Raw genomic sequence first — 12,211 nt, forward strand, 5'->3', positions numbered from 1 at the left:
AATATAAAACTCAAACCATGTACAACTTTCATTCTTCGCAACTTCTTCTGGGAGTCCAACCTCAAGTTTTATACACTTTGAGACCACCAGCAGGCCTAAAATCGAACAAATATCTGGAAGTAAAGACTGAGCCGCTGGATGAGTTTGCTTTCGAAGAATTAGCCTACAGTATCTGTATTTTAGTTAGAAATTAGCAATTTATTTATTTATTATTTTGTTATTATTGGTACTTTTTTCCATGTCGGAATGTTTTTTTCCCCCCGATTATATATGAACGTTATGTTTGTACTGTTCACGCTGAAGTTGTTTTTTTCCAAGTGGAAATGGTTTTAAATCCAAAACATTGCCCCCCCCCCCCCTTACCAATTTTGTAAAACACTTTTATTTCAGTATTGTAAAGTTAATTAATCATTACATGCATCGTTGTTTTACAATAGAACAAAAAGGTACACAATAAACCACTAGACTCCCAGAATATAAAGCACGTTTGGTTTTGAAGTTGAGGTTTGAAACTCAAACAATAAATTGGCGGCTGTCATCATACTACAAGATCCTGAATTTTCTTCCTTATTAAAGCATGATCAAACATAATAAATAGCTATATATTTTGCAATATTTTTATACCAACAGACAGCAGAATCCGCAGAAACATCACCAAAATGAGCAGCAATCATCATGGGCACTTTTAATTAGATTATAATCACCATGACAAACTGTCTGTAGTTTTCCAGATTGGTTGTGGATTGCAGCGTAATCTGGGATTTGGTGAGTCAGTGCTGAGTGGTGCGGAACACCAGTGGACGACTCTAAAACTACATCACATAGTGGAACCTGATGCCTGTGTGTGGGGGGGGGTGGGGGGGGGCATATGGGGGTTGGTTATGTAATACTCAGTCACAACATTCTACCAATGACAGATGTGTATGATAAGGAATAATGTGTAGAAGACAAAGGTTTGAAAAAAGATTTACCAATCAGCAAATTGGGCTTTATTGTAATTTATAACAAATGTCTGGTTTGGAATATCTTTCACTTATGATTCAATATTATGACAATGTGAAATAGAAAGTTTCAATCCACCACGGAGGAACCACCTTTAGTGAGAATCCTTATTTCTTTTCAGTCACACACATAAATGAGAGAGAGAACTCCAAAAATGTTTTCTCACTCATGGGTCACCTCCAGTGTGTGTGCACGCCTAAGCTCATCTCATCCTCCACTCTTTCTCACGACAGGATTACTATTCTGTTCATTGTCAATCCCCAAACCCTACTGACAGCAGAAGAGAGGCATCCGGGTGAGGAGCTTCATGGAAGCCTGCCAGCTGTCACGCTGCTAGCGAGAGGAATTCAGTTGGGAACACTGGGTAGTGATTGGCAGGTTGATGAGTGAATGCAAGGTAAGAGGAAAGCAATGGAATATTTTACTTTACAGTCTACGATGTAGTCATTGAAAACTCAGAACTTCCGCGGGCGGTGCCCCCCCCCCACCTGCCATCAATGAAAAAAATTCGATGGGCACCAAAATGTCTTTTAGTCGGCATGCATGTTGAAATAAGAATTATTTTTCTGAAACATCTTACCCAGATGTTTCCTTGGTCAGCCATCTTCTCCCTGGAGCCCAAAGTGCCAGGCCAGCGCACCAGCGAGGAGCTGGTTACCAACACGCTGATGCTGGAGCTGGGCGCTATGGTGAAGCGCACCGAGCGCATCCGCCTGGAGCGGGCCTGCGAGGGTCGGCGGCGCCACCGTAGCAACATTTGCAATTCTACGGCGGCGGCGGCGGATTACAGCTGGCTGGCCAGCACGCCCAACCCGCAACCTTACCAACTGACGCCTAATGACTTGCTGGAGTTGCAGGATCTCTGCGCCAAGGTGCCGCCCGCCCAGTGCGGTCCTGTCATTGCCAGGTGAGAGATAGAGGTGAACAGTATTGAGAGAATAAATGATATCAACTATCAAAAATATGATCGATAGTTTTGAGTAGTTGTCGATTAATTATTGCACTTCCATTTAAAATGAATTCAAACTCATTGTGCAATTACAATTGTGCAATTACCCTTAAAAATACATAAAAGACTTGCGGATTACCCTAAAAAAATACATATAAGACTGACAAATGATTTCATTAAAAAATAATACACCAGAAATGCGCATGTAGACTCTCTGTAACTTCTACCAACAACTCAGACTAAACTTGGTTCCCACATTTATGAGCTCTTTTAAACAAAGGAGAGGAAAAAGAAGATTCCCAAACTTTTTTTTGCCATATTAAGACATTACAACAACATTCCTGATTCTCAAAAATCTGCCCCAATTTTTTTTTTTGCTCATTTTCTTTTGCTGTAAAGTTGCTCAAATACAAAAGGACAAAGTATTGTAAGCGAGTCTTTTGTTTATATCTTCATTGTTGACCAAAATGGTGATTCTATTCATGGTTGTATATACTCTTAAAAATTAATTGTCGTCTCATAGTTTCATCTTGTCAAATTGGCATCAGCGTTTTAAATTAATTGGTCGGAGTTTTATCCTGTTAAATATTGGCATCGGCGTTAGTCTAATAAATCATTCTTATTGGTCAGGCTCGAATTGAGCTGTTTCAACTCCTTTCTGAGCTTATCGGTACGGCACTGATTTTAGTGTAAGCAGAGAATAAAATATATGACTAAGTGGGTACTCTTTTCTCCACATTTTACTGTTTGTGTTCAAACAGCTTCAAGGTTTAAACCACCTCAACATTGATGCCAATTAGTGTTAGCATTAAGCTAGTAGGCGAGAAAGCAAACAATTTGCTTGCCTCACGATGGATGTTGAAAGCATCCAGAAAGCAAGAATGACTTATAGGATCTTCCATTCCTACTTCAGATTCAGGAGGCTGGTGTCCCAGATGGAGCCGGAAGTCTACGAGTTGCCTCGTCTCTTTCGCTCGGCGCTTCGCGACTGCCTGGAAGAGATCACAGGAGAAGGAGGAGTGCAAAACAACATGCTGATGAAGCAGCAGCGCAGCAAGAGCCTCTCCTTCGTCACATTCCGCAGCAAGTTCAGAAGCGGCTACTTTTCCATGAGGAGCGGCCTGAGAGGCTCCAGGAGCGACCTGCAGCAGGTGGATTGGTTGGATGAGGACCAGGAAGATGACCAAGAGGAACGGGAGAAAGAGGCCATCAGGGCTCGTGTCAGGACCAGGAGGAGTAGGAGCATGCCGGAGATCGCACCTTTGGAACAAAGTGCACAAGGATGAGGATGATGAAGATGAGGAAAATGAAGATAGGATCAAAACTGGTTATGGTCTAAGTAGGTTATGATTAGGTTAGGGTCAGACAATTCTAAAAACACAGTGTGTGTAGGACTTTAGATGTGTGAAGAAATAAGACACGTAGCATGTTTTATATTTATGAATAATTGGCACTTACCATTACATTTTTACTACATTCTTTTTTTTAAATCAGAGAAGTAAACCTTTTTAAATTATTTTGTTGCACTGATTAGGAATCTGCCATTTCTTTCTCTAGCATGGCAGGGTTGTATGATAATGTATTAAAACAATATTTATGAATTAAGGGTGAGGTTCAGTAACAGGTGTATTTGTTTTTCTGAAAGATAGCTATAAATTGCAACAAGTAGTCAAATCAATGTTTTTTTTTTATTTTTATAAAGTACATCTCAAAACCTTTTTAAAGTAGTCCAAATATACCTTTTGAGAGACAGCCATTTCTGATTAAAATTTGCTGTTGATCAGGATCATATGAAATGTTTAGTCAGTCACAACAAAGCTTTTAGTTTGTAATATTTTATTAGAATAAACAGTCCCAAAAATGTATGGGTTCATATCTATAAGACAATTTTACCACAATAAAATTTTGCCGTGTCGTGTAAGCAACTTTGGAATCCAGTATCATCATTTCTGCTTAGTCAGGTTTTTCAATTGAATAAAACTTAATACTTGGCTGCTAAGTTTCATTACGACTAAAATAACATAAAATCATGTGTGATAATTAGAAAGGCATTACCTGTCTAATTATATCAAAGCTGACTAATCTTCTTACCGCAATAGAAAATCCCATAAATGCCAGCACCTCATTATAGTTTTATTATGCACTTTCTATCAATACACCATTCGTTCTTTCGTCACTATTTGCACTTTGTACACTGAAGGCAAGGCAATCTAAAAAGAAAGGAAAAGCCGGGGGGGGGGGGGGGGGGGGTGTGTGTGGGGGTCAGCTCGCAGGCTAAGTGGAAGAATGCTTTGTTTCTTCTTAGAAATTGGTCTTTTAAATAACGTTCTTTACATTGTGAGGATTCCGAGAGTGAGCGTGCATGTGCAAAATAATATCAACAGACACTTCCAGGTAAAAAACAAAACCCTTCATAAGTGCTGCTGAACTGAAGGAAACCATTCAGGTAAATGTTCCATTTGTTTCGTAACCTGTCTCGACTACTTTCGACCAGCTCCGGTCAGTCGGCAGAGTTCGCCTAGGGCCGCAGATGTTCTCACTCACATTTGGCAAATTAAAAAAAAGAAATAACCCAAAAAAACCAGAACAGAGTTCACTTCAATAAGTCAAGCTTGGCAAGTTCAGTGAGGGGGGGGAAGGAACCTTGAAGCATGCTTACAGTTTGGCTTTGAATTAAATTACAGAAGAACAAAAAAGAACAACAAAAAATCAAAATTGAAAGACAGTTTGCAGAATCAAACTATTAAATTATAGCCATAAACGTTTATGAATAATTGGTCAAAATACAATTCGCCTTTTAATTCACTCACTATAAAAATGGGGCTTGAAGATAACATCTGCTCTCACACTTGGAAAAAGTTTTCTGCTCCTCAGTGAGATTAAAAGTTCGCATTCCTTCGGTGGGATTCCCAAGGTTGCATTTGAAGGTCCATCCTTTACAAAATGTCTACCTTCTTTCGCAGTCTTTGCACATCTTTCTTCCTCACGCGAAGAAGACGACAAAAATGATAAAGAAGACAACCAGGACGAGGAAGATTTTGATCATCAGCCAGCGGTTGGACGACACTGACTGGAAGTATTTGAGGATCTCTGAGTGTGCCGCCTCCACGTTCAGCTGTGTGTCCTCCACGTTCGAGTCGATCCTGAGAAAAAGGTGCAACAAAAATATCTTCAAATCGCTGAATTAAGCTCGTCAATTACATGTGACATGATTGATTTTGGCCACAATGATTGACAGTTTCTGCAAAAAGTAATGACGTGCATGTTAGGTTCACTGACTGGCGACCCCTCCTCTCATCTAAAGTGATTTAGAAAATGTGTGATTGCGTTGGACAAACCTCTGAATGGTCTCCTCCTGCTCTTTGACCATGTGTGCCAACTGTTGGAATATGGAGCCCAGTTCCACAATGGTGCTCTCAATGTTTTGCATGGTGTCCGCGCGGCTTTGAATGTACGAGTCCTGAGAAAACACGTGACGTTTTTGTTAAACACAACAAATTATTATTATTATTTTTTTTGCAATTACATAGCAAAGCCTGCTCCCACACTTGTTGCATGCGAGGTAAACCAACCTGATCATCAATGAGCTGGAGCTGGAGGGGGTTGGCCTGAGAGTCCATGTCGATGGCCACGTCGCCCAGGCTCCGGGACTCGTCCTGCATCAGGACCGAACTCTCTGCAGGGGGAGAGTACAAAAAAGACAAGACAAAGGTTCAAAGAGCTCACATTCAGACACACACAGAGGCAGGCAGGCAGGCAAAGCAGTATAAAGGGGCGGGCTTATTATGATAAACACTCTGAGGAAAGGCAAGCGTTCCAGGGAAATACCTTTTACATTTGAGGTTGTAAAGCCCTGGTAGTCATTGCGCGGCTCGCGAGCTGCATGCGGCTCCTGGGCCCCTTTTTTGCGGCTCCCTAAAATATGTTTTCATTTTTGCATTACTAGAGGACCAAATACAGGGAGTCATTCATAGCTGGGGTTTTCCCCATAAGCACACTGGCACTAAAAGTAAAACGCATTGCAAGTCCTCGTGGCATTTCGAGGAAAATGCAGCATTACTGATACAATACCATCACTGCACGGATACTGTATATAAGGAATGTATATAGATTGTAAATCTTGGTCAGAGTTTTGTTTCTCTAATTGTTTACAAACCGGAATGTAGAAGTTCTTTAGCACAAATTGCAAAAACAAAAAAGTAATGAACGCGTTACTGTTTCCTGATTACAGTAGCGAAGTAATACTTTTTACTTGTATTCTGGAATTAAAACAAATGTTTTAATGGTTGAAATAGCAGTTACTAAGTATTTTGGGCTGATACATTTTATTATTATTAATCTTTATTATAGTGTTCTCACAAAAATCTATAAATGATCTGAGTTTAGCTGGTCTCATGATTGCTTGACAAGCAATGAATGAATCTTGTCATGTACCTTAACCTTTCTTAGGTTCTCATAAATTGACATTAAGTAAGAGTTAGTATTCTCACAAAAATCTATACATAATTACAACTTGTTTTATTTAATACATTTTAAACTGATCCTTTTACTACTCGAATGAACCATTTTTACACGCACATTTTGCTTTATCTATGAATGACCTAAGCCATCCGTCCGTTTAAAAAAATCTAATGCTGCCGCGGAGCAGTTGGCCCATCGCTGAGAGTGAGCAGGAGCATGCTATATCATTTACACCCTCTGTGCCACAACTTACTTGTGAATGTCATTGGAGAGCAGTCTCACACACACAAACATAGACTGTGCGAGTACTAGTGTGGGCAAATGGGGAGGGGAAAAAAAACAGGAGTGAACTTACTGAAATTATTGGCCATGAGCGGAGACGATGCGGCAGGAGGCTGGGAGAATTGCTCTCTCCTGCTGCGCTGCTGCTTCAGGTTCTGCACGCAAACCGCAAGGAACGCGCTTAAGATGGCGCACATTGCTTCAGAAGATGCCACGTTCTATCAGAGCACAAGCCTTTACTCACCTCTGTTCTGACTTCAAGGACTGACTTGAAGTCATTGGACATTGAGGCTAGTTTTGACTGGTGAGGAGGAAAACATATTTTAGGATATTTAGGAAAACTCATCATGTTCTCTTTTTATGCAAGTCTGATTCAAATCATTCAGCCTAAAAATGTTGAACACCAGCAATAAAAGGTACGACTACATGCATAAAAAGTCAAACAAGGGTATGCAAAATGCAGTTGATAAATTAAATGAGCAAAAAGGGCAGGTTTCAATTATCTAAGAGGAAAAAAATTACAAATCATAAAAATACCGCATTACTATGAGATACTTCATTTTATTTCATTGTACACAGATTCTTCAATTTTGAAAATAATTCATTTATTGTATAATTTTCTCTTTATTACATCTATCATTAAAAACCATTACCATTTAGCACAATATAGGCAATTGTTGCATGTTTTGTGTTTTGTGCCCCTACTAAAATAATTGTGAAAAGAATAAAACAGTGTGTATTAGTGGGTGCATAGTAGCATAATGCACAATGAGTGTGATGGTACCTGTAAAGAGACCACAATGGTGTTGGAGTGGGTTTGGATATGTCTGCCTCCCGGCGCTCCGCGTGACTTGATCAACTCTTGCAGCTGTGCTATCTGTTTGTTTAGGCTATTAATGTCCTGCAAAACATTTGATTCAAACTTTAAAGAATATCACGGGAATAATACGCATATCGCAAAAGTAGATGTTCGCATACTTGTTTAATGATATATGTAAGCTCCTCAATCTCCACTGCCTTGTCATCAAATAGCGATTTTCTTTTAGCCACTGCACAACAAAAACATCATGAAGTATCAGCAAATACACATCGCGAGCAAATACCTACGAGGCAGGAATGCAATGAAAGTAGCTTACAAATTGTAAGTTTTTCCAGCTTGGCAAACGTATTGCTCAGGTCTTTGCCAATTCTCCTGCAAGGTAGAAAAACAAATTGACAAAAAATTAATCACCATTTGAAAACTATTTTCTTGTATTACTGTGACTTTCTTTTTAATATACAACGTTTTTTCTCATAAAAGTAAGACTTATTTGAAAATCACACAACTTTATACACATAATTACAACTTGTTTTGGTGGAAATTTGAACATGTGAATGTCAAAACTCAACATTTCTGGATGGATGATTGGGGGGGGCAACAAAAGTGCTCTTGCAGTGTTATTTTCTTTCCAGTGTGGCCCAAATACCCCCCCCCCCCAGCATGATGTCACTAAGTAACCCCTTCAAAAAACAGGATAGGAGCATTTGAGGCAACCAAATGTGATGTACTTACTTGGCCATGACTGTAAAGTCACTACGCTGCCTGAGAGCGTTGAGAGCTGGTTTACTGGGCTGCACTCCATTCTATCGGCAACACAAAAAAATGAACACCAAAAAAGTCAGCGCAAAATATAATCATTAGTTGCAGCCATACCTTAAACAATATACAACTCTATTCACAATTTTAATCTCGAAACTAGGTTTATTTAAAAATAACCGTTTGACATTATACTAATATTTTGGGGGAAAAATTGTCTTCAATCTTGAAAATATAGTATGCAAGATCTTATAACATGACTACTTTACCCCATAATACAATTTACAGTAAACCACTAAGATATACAAGTCATTTACTCAAAGATATTTCAGAGTTTTGAGATGCGAACCATTGCTCAGCTACTTTAATCTTGAGCATTTATTTATTTTATTTTTTTTATGAGCGTCAGATGATGGCAGCCAACAAGTAGTGTCAGTTTGGCAAAATTCTTCAAGCGAGGCCAAGTGCTAGCTAGCTCCAAGCTGTTTGCTGTACTGACACTCCCAGGTCAACTTTACTGTCAAACTACATATAAAACAAAGATGACATATTCATTATTATAACTAAAGTCCTTTACCTCATTGCTAACACAATGCAAGACTCCACAGATGTGCTGTTGACTGTTTTTTAATTGACTTTAAAAATAACATTTTTATTTCGCCATGTAATTGTTTTCTTTTCAGGGTGATTTCAACACTGCTATGTGTTAACTCAATTCTTAAAAAAAGGACGAAAATAGAAGTCAACAAGGAACCAAAACTAGACGTTACAGTGAAAGTACACTTTGACAATTATACAGCAAGTGTAGTTAATTAAAAGGCGTTTCGTGAACCAACCTGTCTGCCTTGGAGAGATTTGCAGGCCGACTGGAACTCGATGGTCCGGTCGCGGCACGTCATCTTGTTGCCGGTAAAACGCTCGGCACCAGCCGGCTTCGAGGTCGGTGGCTTAACAGCTCCTGGATAGCAGCGACGTCCTCGTCGTTGGACTGGCTTGCGGAGACAAACAAAATGAATAAGAAACGTCCATTTAAAAAAAGAAAAGAAAAACCGTTGTGCCACAAACTCATTCTGTTTAGGAGACGTGGCCGTGCGTCATGGTGCCAACTAAAAAAAGCTGATTATAAATGCTTAGCCTTTAGCTTGCAACCGGTCTATCTTAATCAACACCAGAAATACAAAATCCAAAGAAACCAGGTATTTTAGAGCTACAAAAACATAATGCTCAAGTTAGTCTGAAGTGAAGATCAGTCAGTCTTTCAACTCGAAGGCCGTTGCTGGCGACACAGCTGATCGCAGCCTAGCCAACTAAGGCTAGCGTTAGCATCAGAATGCTAACAAGTAGTTTCGTATCATCTATGTATTTGGTATTCACTACACACTGATTTCATCGAATATATATATATATCGCTAGCATTAAATAACACGCGTGGAATTCTAAACATAAATCAATCGTGACTTACTTGTGGTCAAAGCTACACCATGTTCCGCTCGAAGTTATTGGTAAAGGCGAAAAATAACAAGTGGACGACGCTCCGTTAAAGTGACGATGCGAGGCATTTCCGGTTTTGACGTCACTGCCACGTTGACGTCCGAATCCCACGTAATGAGAAACGTTTGCCACTAGAGGCCGCCACATTCACATTTACCTTTACGGCGTTGTAACTGTTGACCAAAAGCTTTGTAGCAGCGACGTCATTTGATGAAATCATTTCAATTTTGGTGTTGTATATATTTAGAAAAAACGAAATTGTAACCTTTACATAATCATGAAGGTGGATCTTTCTAACGAATGCTTAAAGAGGCTGAATAATAGATACTATCAAGGATCAGTCAAGAATGCTTGTTTGAAAAAGAACGGATATTGTTTTTAAATAAAATCCAACATTTTTGCATGATGAATACAAAATAATCAGAATGACAAATGATGAACATGAACATATACAAATATCATATATAAATATCATGTATCGTTGTGAACATTAAAAACACAAATTACAAACTTTGTATCAGTATAAAATGAACAATTCCCAAAAAAATCAATTTTTATTGTATTTTATACAAATAAAAACAATTATTTGTGGAAAGAAGTCTTAATAATGTTAATACTTTTTACTCAAGAATTTAAGCAGGTTGGGCTTTTTTGACGAAAACATAAGAACGAGAAGGATTTTGAATTTGGAGCCTAATGAGAATCACTTGGATTTGGTTGAATAGAAATACTATAAGTAGACTGACTGAGAATTGTGATTGTCTGCTGTCTCCACTTACAGTCAAATGTATATAATGACGTGACAGATAGCAAGCCATAGGCTCTCTGATGTCTTCTATAGTGGTACCTGCATCCTCTGTTGGACTTGCGCACGCATGCCCGGACCACAAATATGCCCTCACCTGATTTACCTTGTAGACCCCCTCAGCCACGCTCCCCTTCACCTGTATACCTCCCTGTATCCTTCTCCGGAAAAGTTCACAAACATTGTTCACACTTCCCACCATGATACTTGACTGTGGTGTGCTTTGAGTCACACTCATATTTTGTCATCCTACAAACACGGCGGGTTGAGTTGGTTCCAAATGACTCAACTTTGGTTTCATTTGGTTTTGGCTTTTATCCCTCCCGTCTTCTCTAAGACATTCAGATATACACTGGCAAACTTAAGGCGTGCCTGTACATGTGTTTTGTTCGGAAGGCCCACGAGTTCAGTCCAAACTGTTTTCTTGGCGACTGAAGGTCCCAATTGCATTCAGATTTCTGAAAAAGTTCTTGCCGTGAAGTTTGAGGCACGCATTATATTCTCATGACCACGGCAGAAAGGTGACAAGGGTTTTCACCTGACCATACATTTTGGAACCCATTTTGTCTTCCTGACATCTTTTGACTGTGAGGGGATCACGTCCTGATTCACGTATTTTTCATGCATTTTTGACTGATACGATATTCTTACTACTACAACAGTCACAAGATTTGAGACTGATAATTTCTCAATATCGTATCCTGACCATCATGAGGTGACTTCCGGGCTCTACTGCCAGGCTCTCTCATCCGCTTTGCTGTTTGTGCATCTCTTGGCCCTCTCTGCTTTCCTGCCTGTATTTTTCCACTTTGCTGTCATATTTTGCGAACATACTCCCGCCATGATTTCCATGCCCCTGGTTTGTAGTAGCAGCTGTGTTGAAGCAGGTAACTCGTGTTATCTGGCCTGCAAGTGTGTGTTGTCTGATGCTATCAATGCTCCCATATACATTTGTGTGTGTGTGTGCGTGTGTGAAAGAGCCACAAAGAGAGAGCGAAATCAAGTTTGTGATGTAATGATAACAGTGAGCAGAAAGGCCGCTTGTGTACGTAGCGTTAGTTGAGCAAGCAGGAAACGTCGTCTGTGAGCACAAAGGACATTTTTTTGTAATTGACAGAACAAACTAACAGCATTATCTCCAACACAAACACGGGCCCCATCCGTCACGGTCCGTCGAAGGACGGCGACCTTGAGTTCTCGTGGTCGGGCAACAAGGATGGGAAATGAGATTTCACCATTTGACAGAAAGACAGAAAAAAAAAAGGCTAGTTTTTTTTTTTCAAACATATACGGTAGCCACCATTTTGTTTAACATATACGATAGGCTGCTATAAAAAACTGTCAACAGACTGGAACCCCCATCCATTCATTTTCTAAACATCTCTATAGACATGTTACCACATGAGATTTTCTTGATGGTCTGATGAAACGAAGGTTGAACTTTTTTTTCCCCGTTAGGTATGTTTGGTGCAAACAGAACCAGAATCTTCACCTTACCCAGAGTGAAACCTGGCAATATCAATCTTTGGGGCTATTTTTGTTTAGTTGGAACCGGGTGGAGGTAATTCTGAGCTGTTCAAAGCAGCAGCCAGTGTTGTTAAAACAAAACCTGCAAATGCCCTGAAAAGCCACATTGTTTAATTTT

General features: G+C 39.7%; 2 protein-coding genes and 1 long non-coding RNA gene across 7 annotated transcripts; 1 reads left to right on the plus strand and 2 right to left on the minus strand.

Annotated features, from left to right (window-relative positions):
• Nucleotides 1-947: 947 nt before the first annotated feature.
• LOC133156840 (uncharacterized) lies at nucleotides 948-2,998 on the minus strand. The gene is made up of 3 exons (XR_009714902.1): nucleotides 2,860-2,998; nucleotides 1,583-1,896; nucleotides 948-1,362 (listed from the first exon to the last, which is right to left on the minus strand). It is a non-coding gene; the product is annotated as an uncharacterized LOC133156840 (long non-coding RNA).
• Nucleotides 1,260-3,237, plus strand: zgc:162144 (RD3 domain-containing protein). Of its 3 annotated transcripts, none has more exons than XM_061282842.1 (3): nucleotides 1,260-1,399; nucleotides 1,603-1,909; nucleotides 2,865-3,237. In XM_061282842.1, the coding sequence occupies exons 1-3, from the start codon at nucleotides 1,393-1,395 to the stop codon at nucleotides 3,235-3,237; spliced, it is 687 nt and encodes a 228-aa protein (XP_061138826.1). In that variant the 5' UTR covers nucleotides 1,260-1,392. The 3 variants fall into 3 exon arrangements, with proteins under 3 accessions (XP_061138826.1, XP_061138817.1, XP_061138809.1); XM_061282833.1 differs by having other exon boundaries at nucleotides 1,266-1,399; nucleotides 1,587-1,909; XM_061282825.1 differs by having other exon boundaries at nucleotides 1,359-1,909.
• Nucleotides 3,238-3,770: 533 nt separating this feature from the next.
• On the minus strand, nucleotides 3,771-9,836 carry stx5a (syntaxin 5A). Of its 3 annotated transcripts, none has more exons than XM_061282808.1 (12): nucleotides 9,733-9,836; nucleotides 9,107-9,262; nucleotides 8,247-8,317; nucleotides 7,831-7,886; nucleotides 7,673-7,743; nucleotides 7,479-7,595; nucleotides 6,939-6,995; nucleotides 6,768-6,849; nucleotides 5,780-5,866; nucleotides 5,524-5,627; nucleotides 5,290-5,411; nucleotides 3,771-5,094 (listed from the first exon to the last, which is right to left on the minus strand). In XM_061282808.1, the coding sequence occupies exons 2-12, from the start codon at nucleotides 9,167-9,169 to the stop codon at nucleotides 4,935-4,937; spliced, it is 990 nt and encodes a 329-aa protein (XP_061138792.1). In that variant the 5' UTR covers nucleotides 9,170-9,262; nucleotides 9,733-9,836; the 3' UTR covers nucleotides 3,771-4,934. The 3 variants fall into 3 exon arrangements, with proteins under 3 accessions (XP_061138792.1, XP_061138793.1, XP_061138801.1); XM_061282809.1 differs by having other exon boundaries at nucleotides 9,107-9,258; nucleotides 9,733-9,828; XM_061282817.1 differs by lacking the exon at nucleotides 5,780-5,866.
• Nucleotides 9,837-12,211: the final 2,375 nt, after the last annotated feature.

Source organism: Syngnathus typhle, linkage group LG1 (assembly GCF_033458585.1).
Source record: "Syngnathus typhle isolate RoL2023-S1 ecotype Sweden linkage group LG1, RoL_Styp_1.0, whole genome shotgun sequence".
In the NCBI taxonomy this organism is placed as follows: domain Eukaryota; kingdom Metazoa; phylum Chordata; class Actinopteri; order Syngnathiformes; family Syngnathidae; genus Syngnathus; species Syngnathus typhle.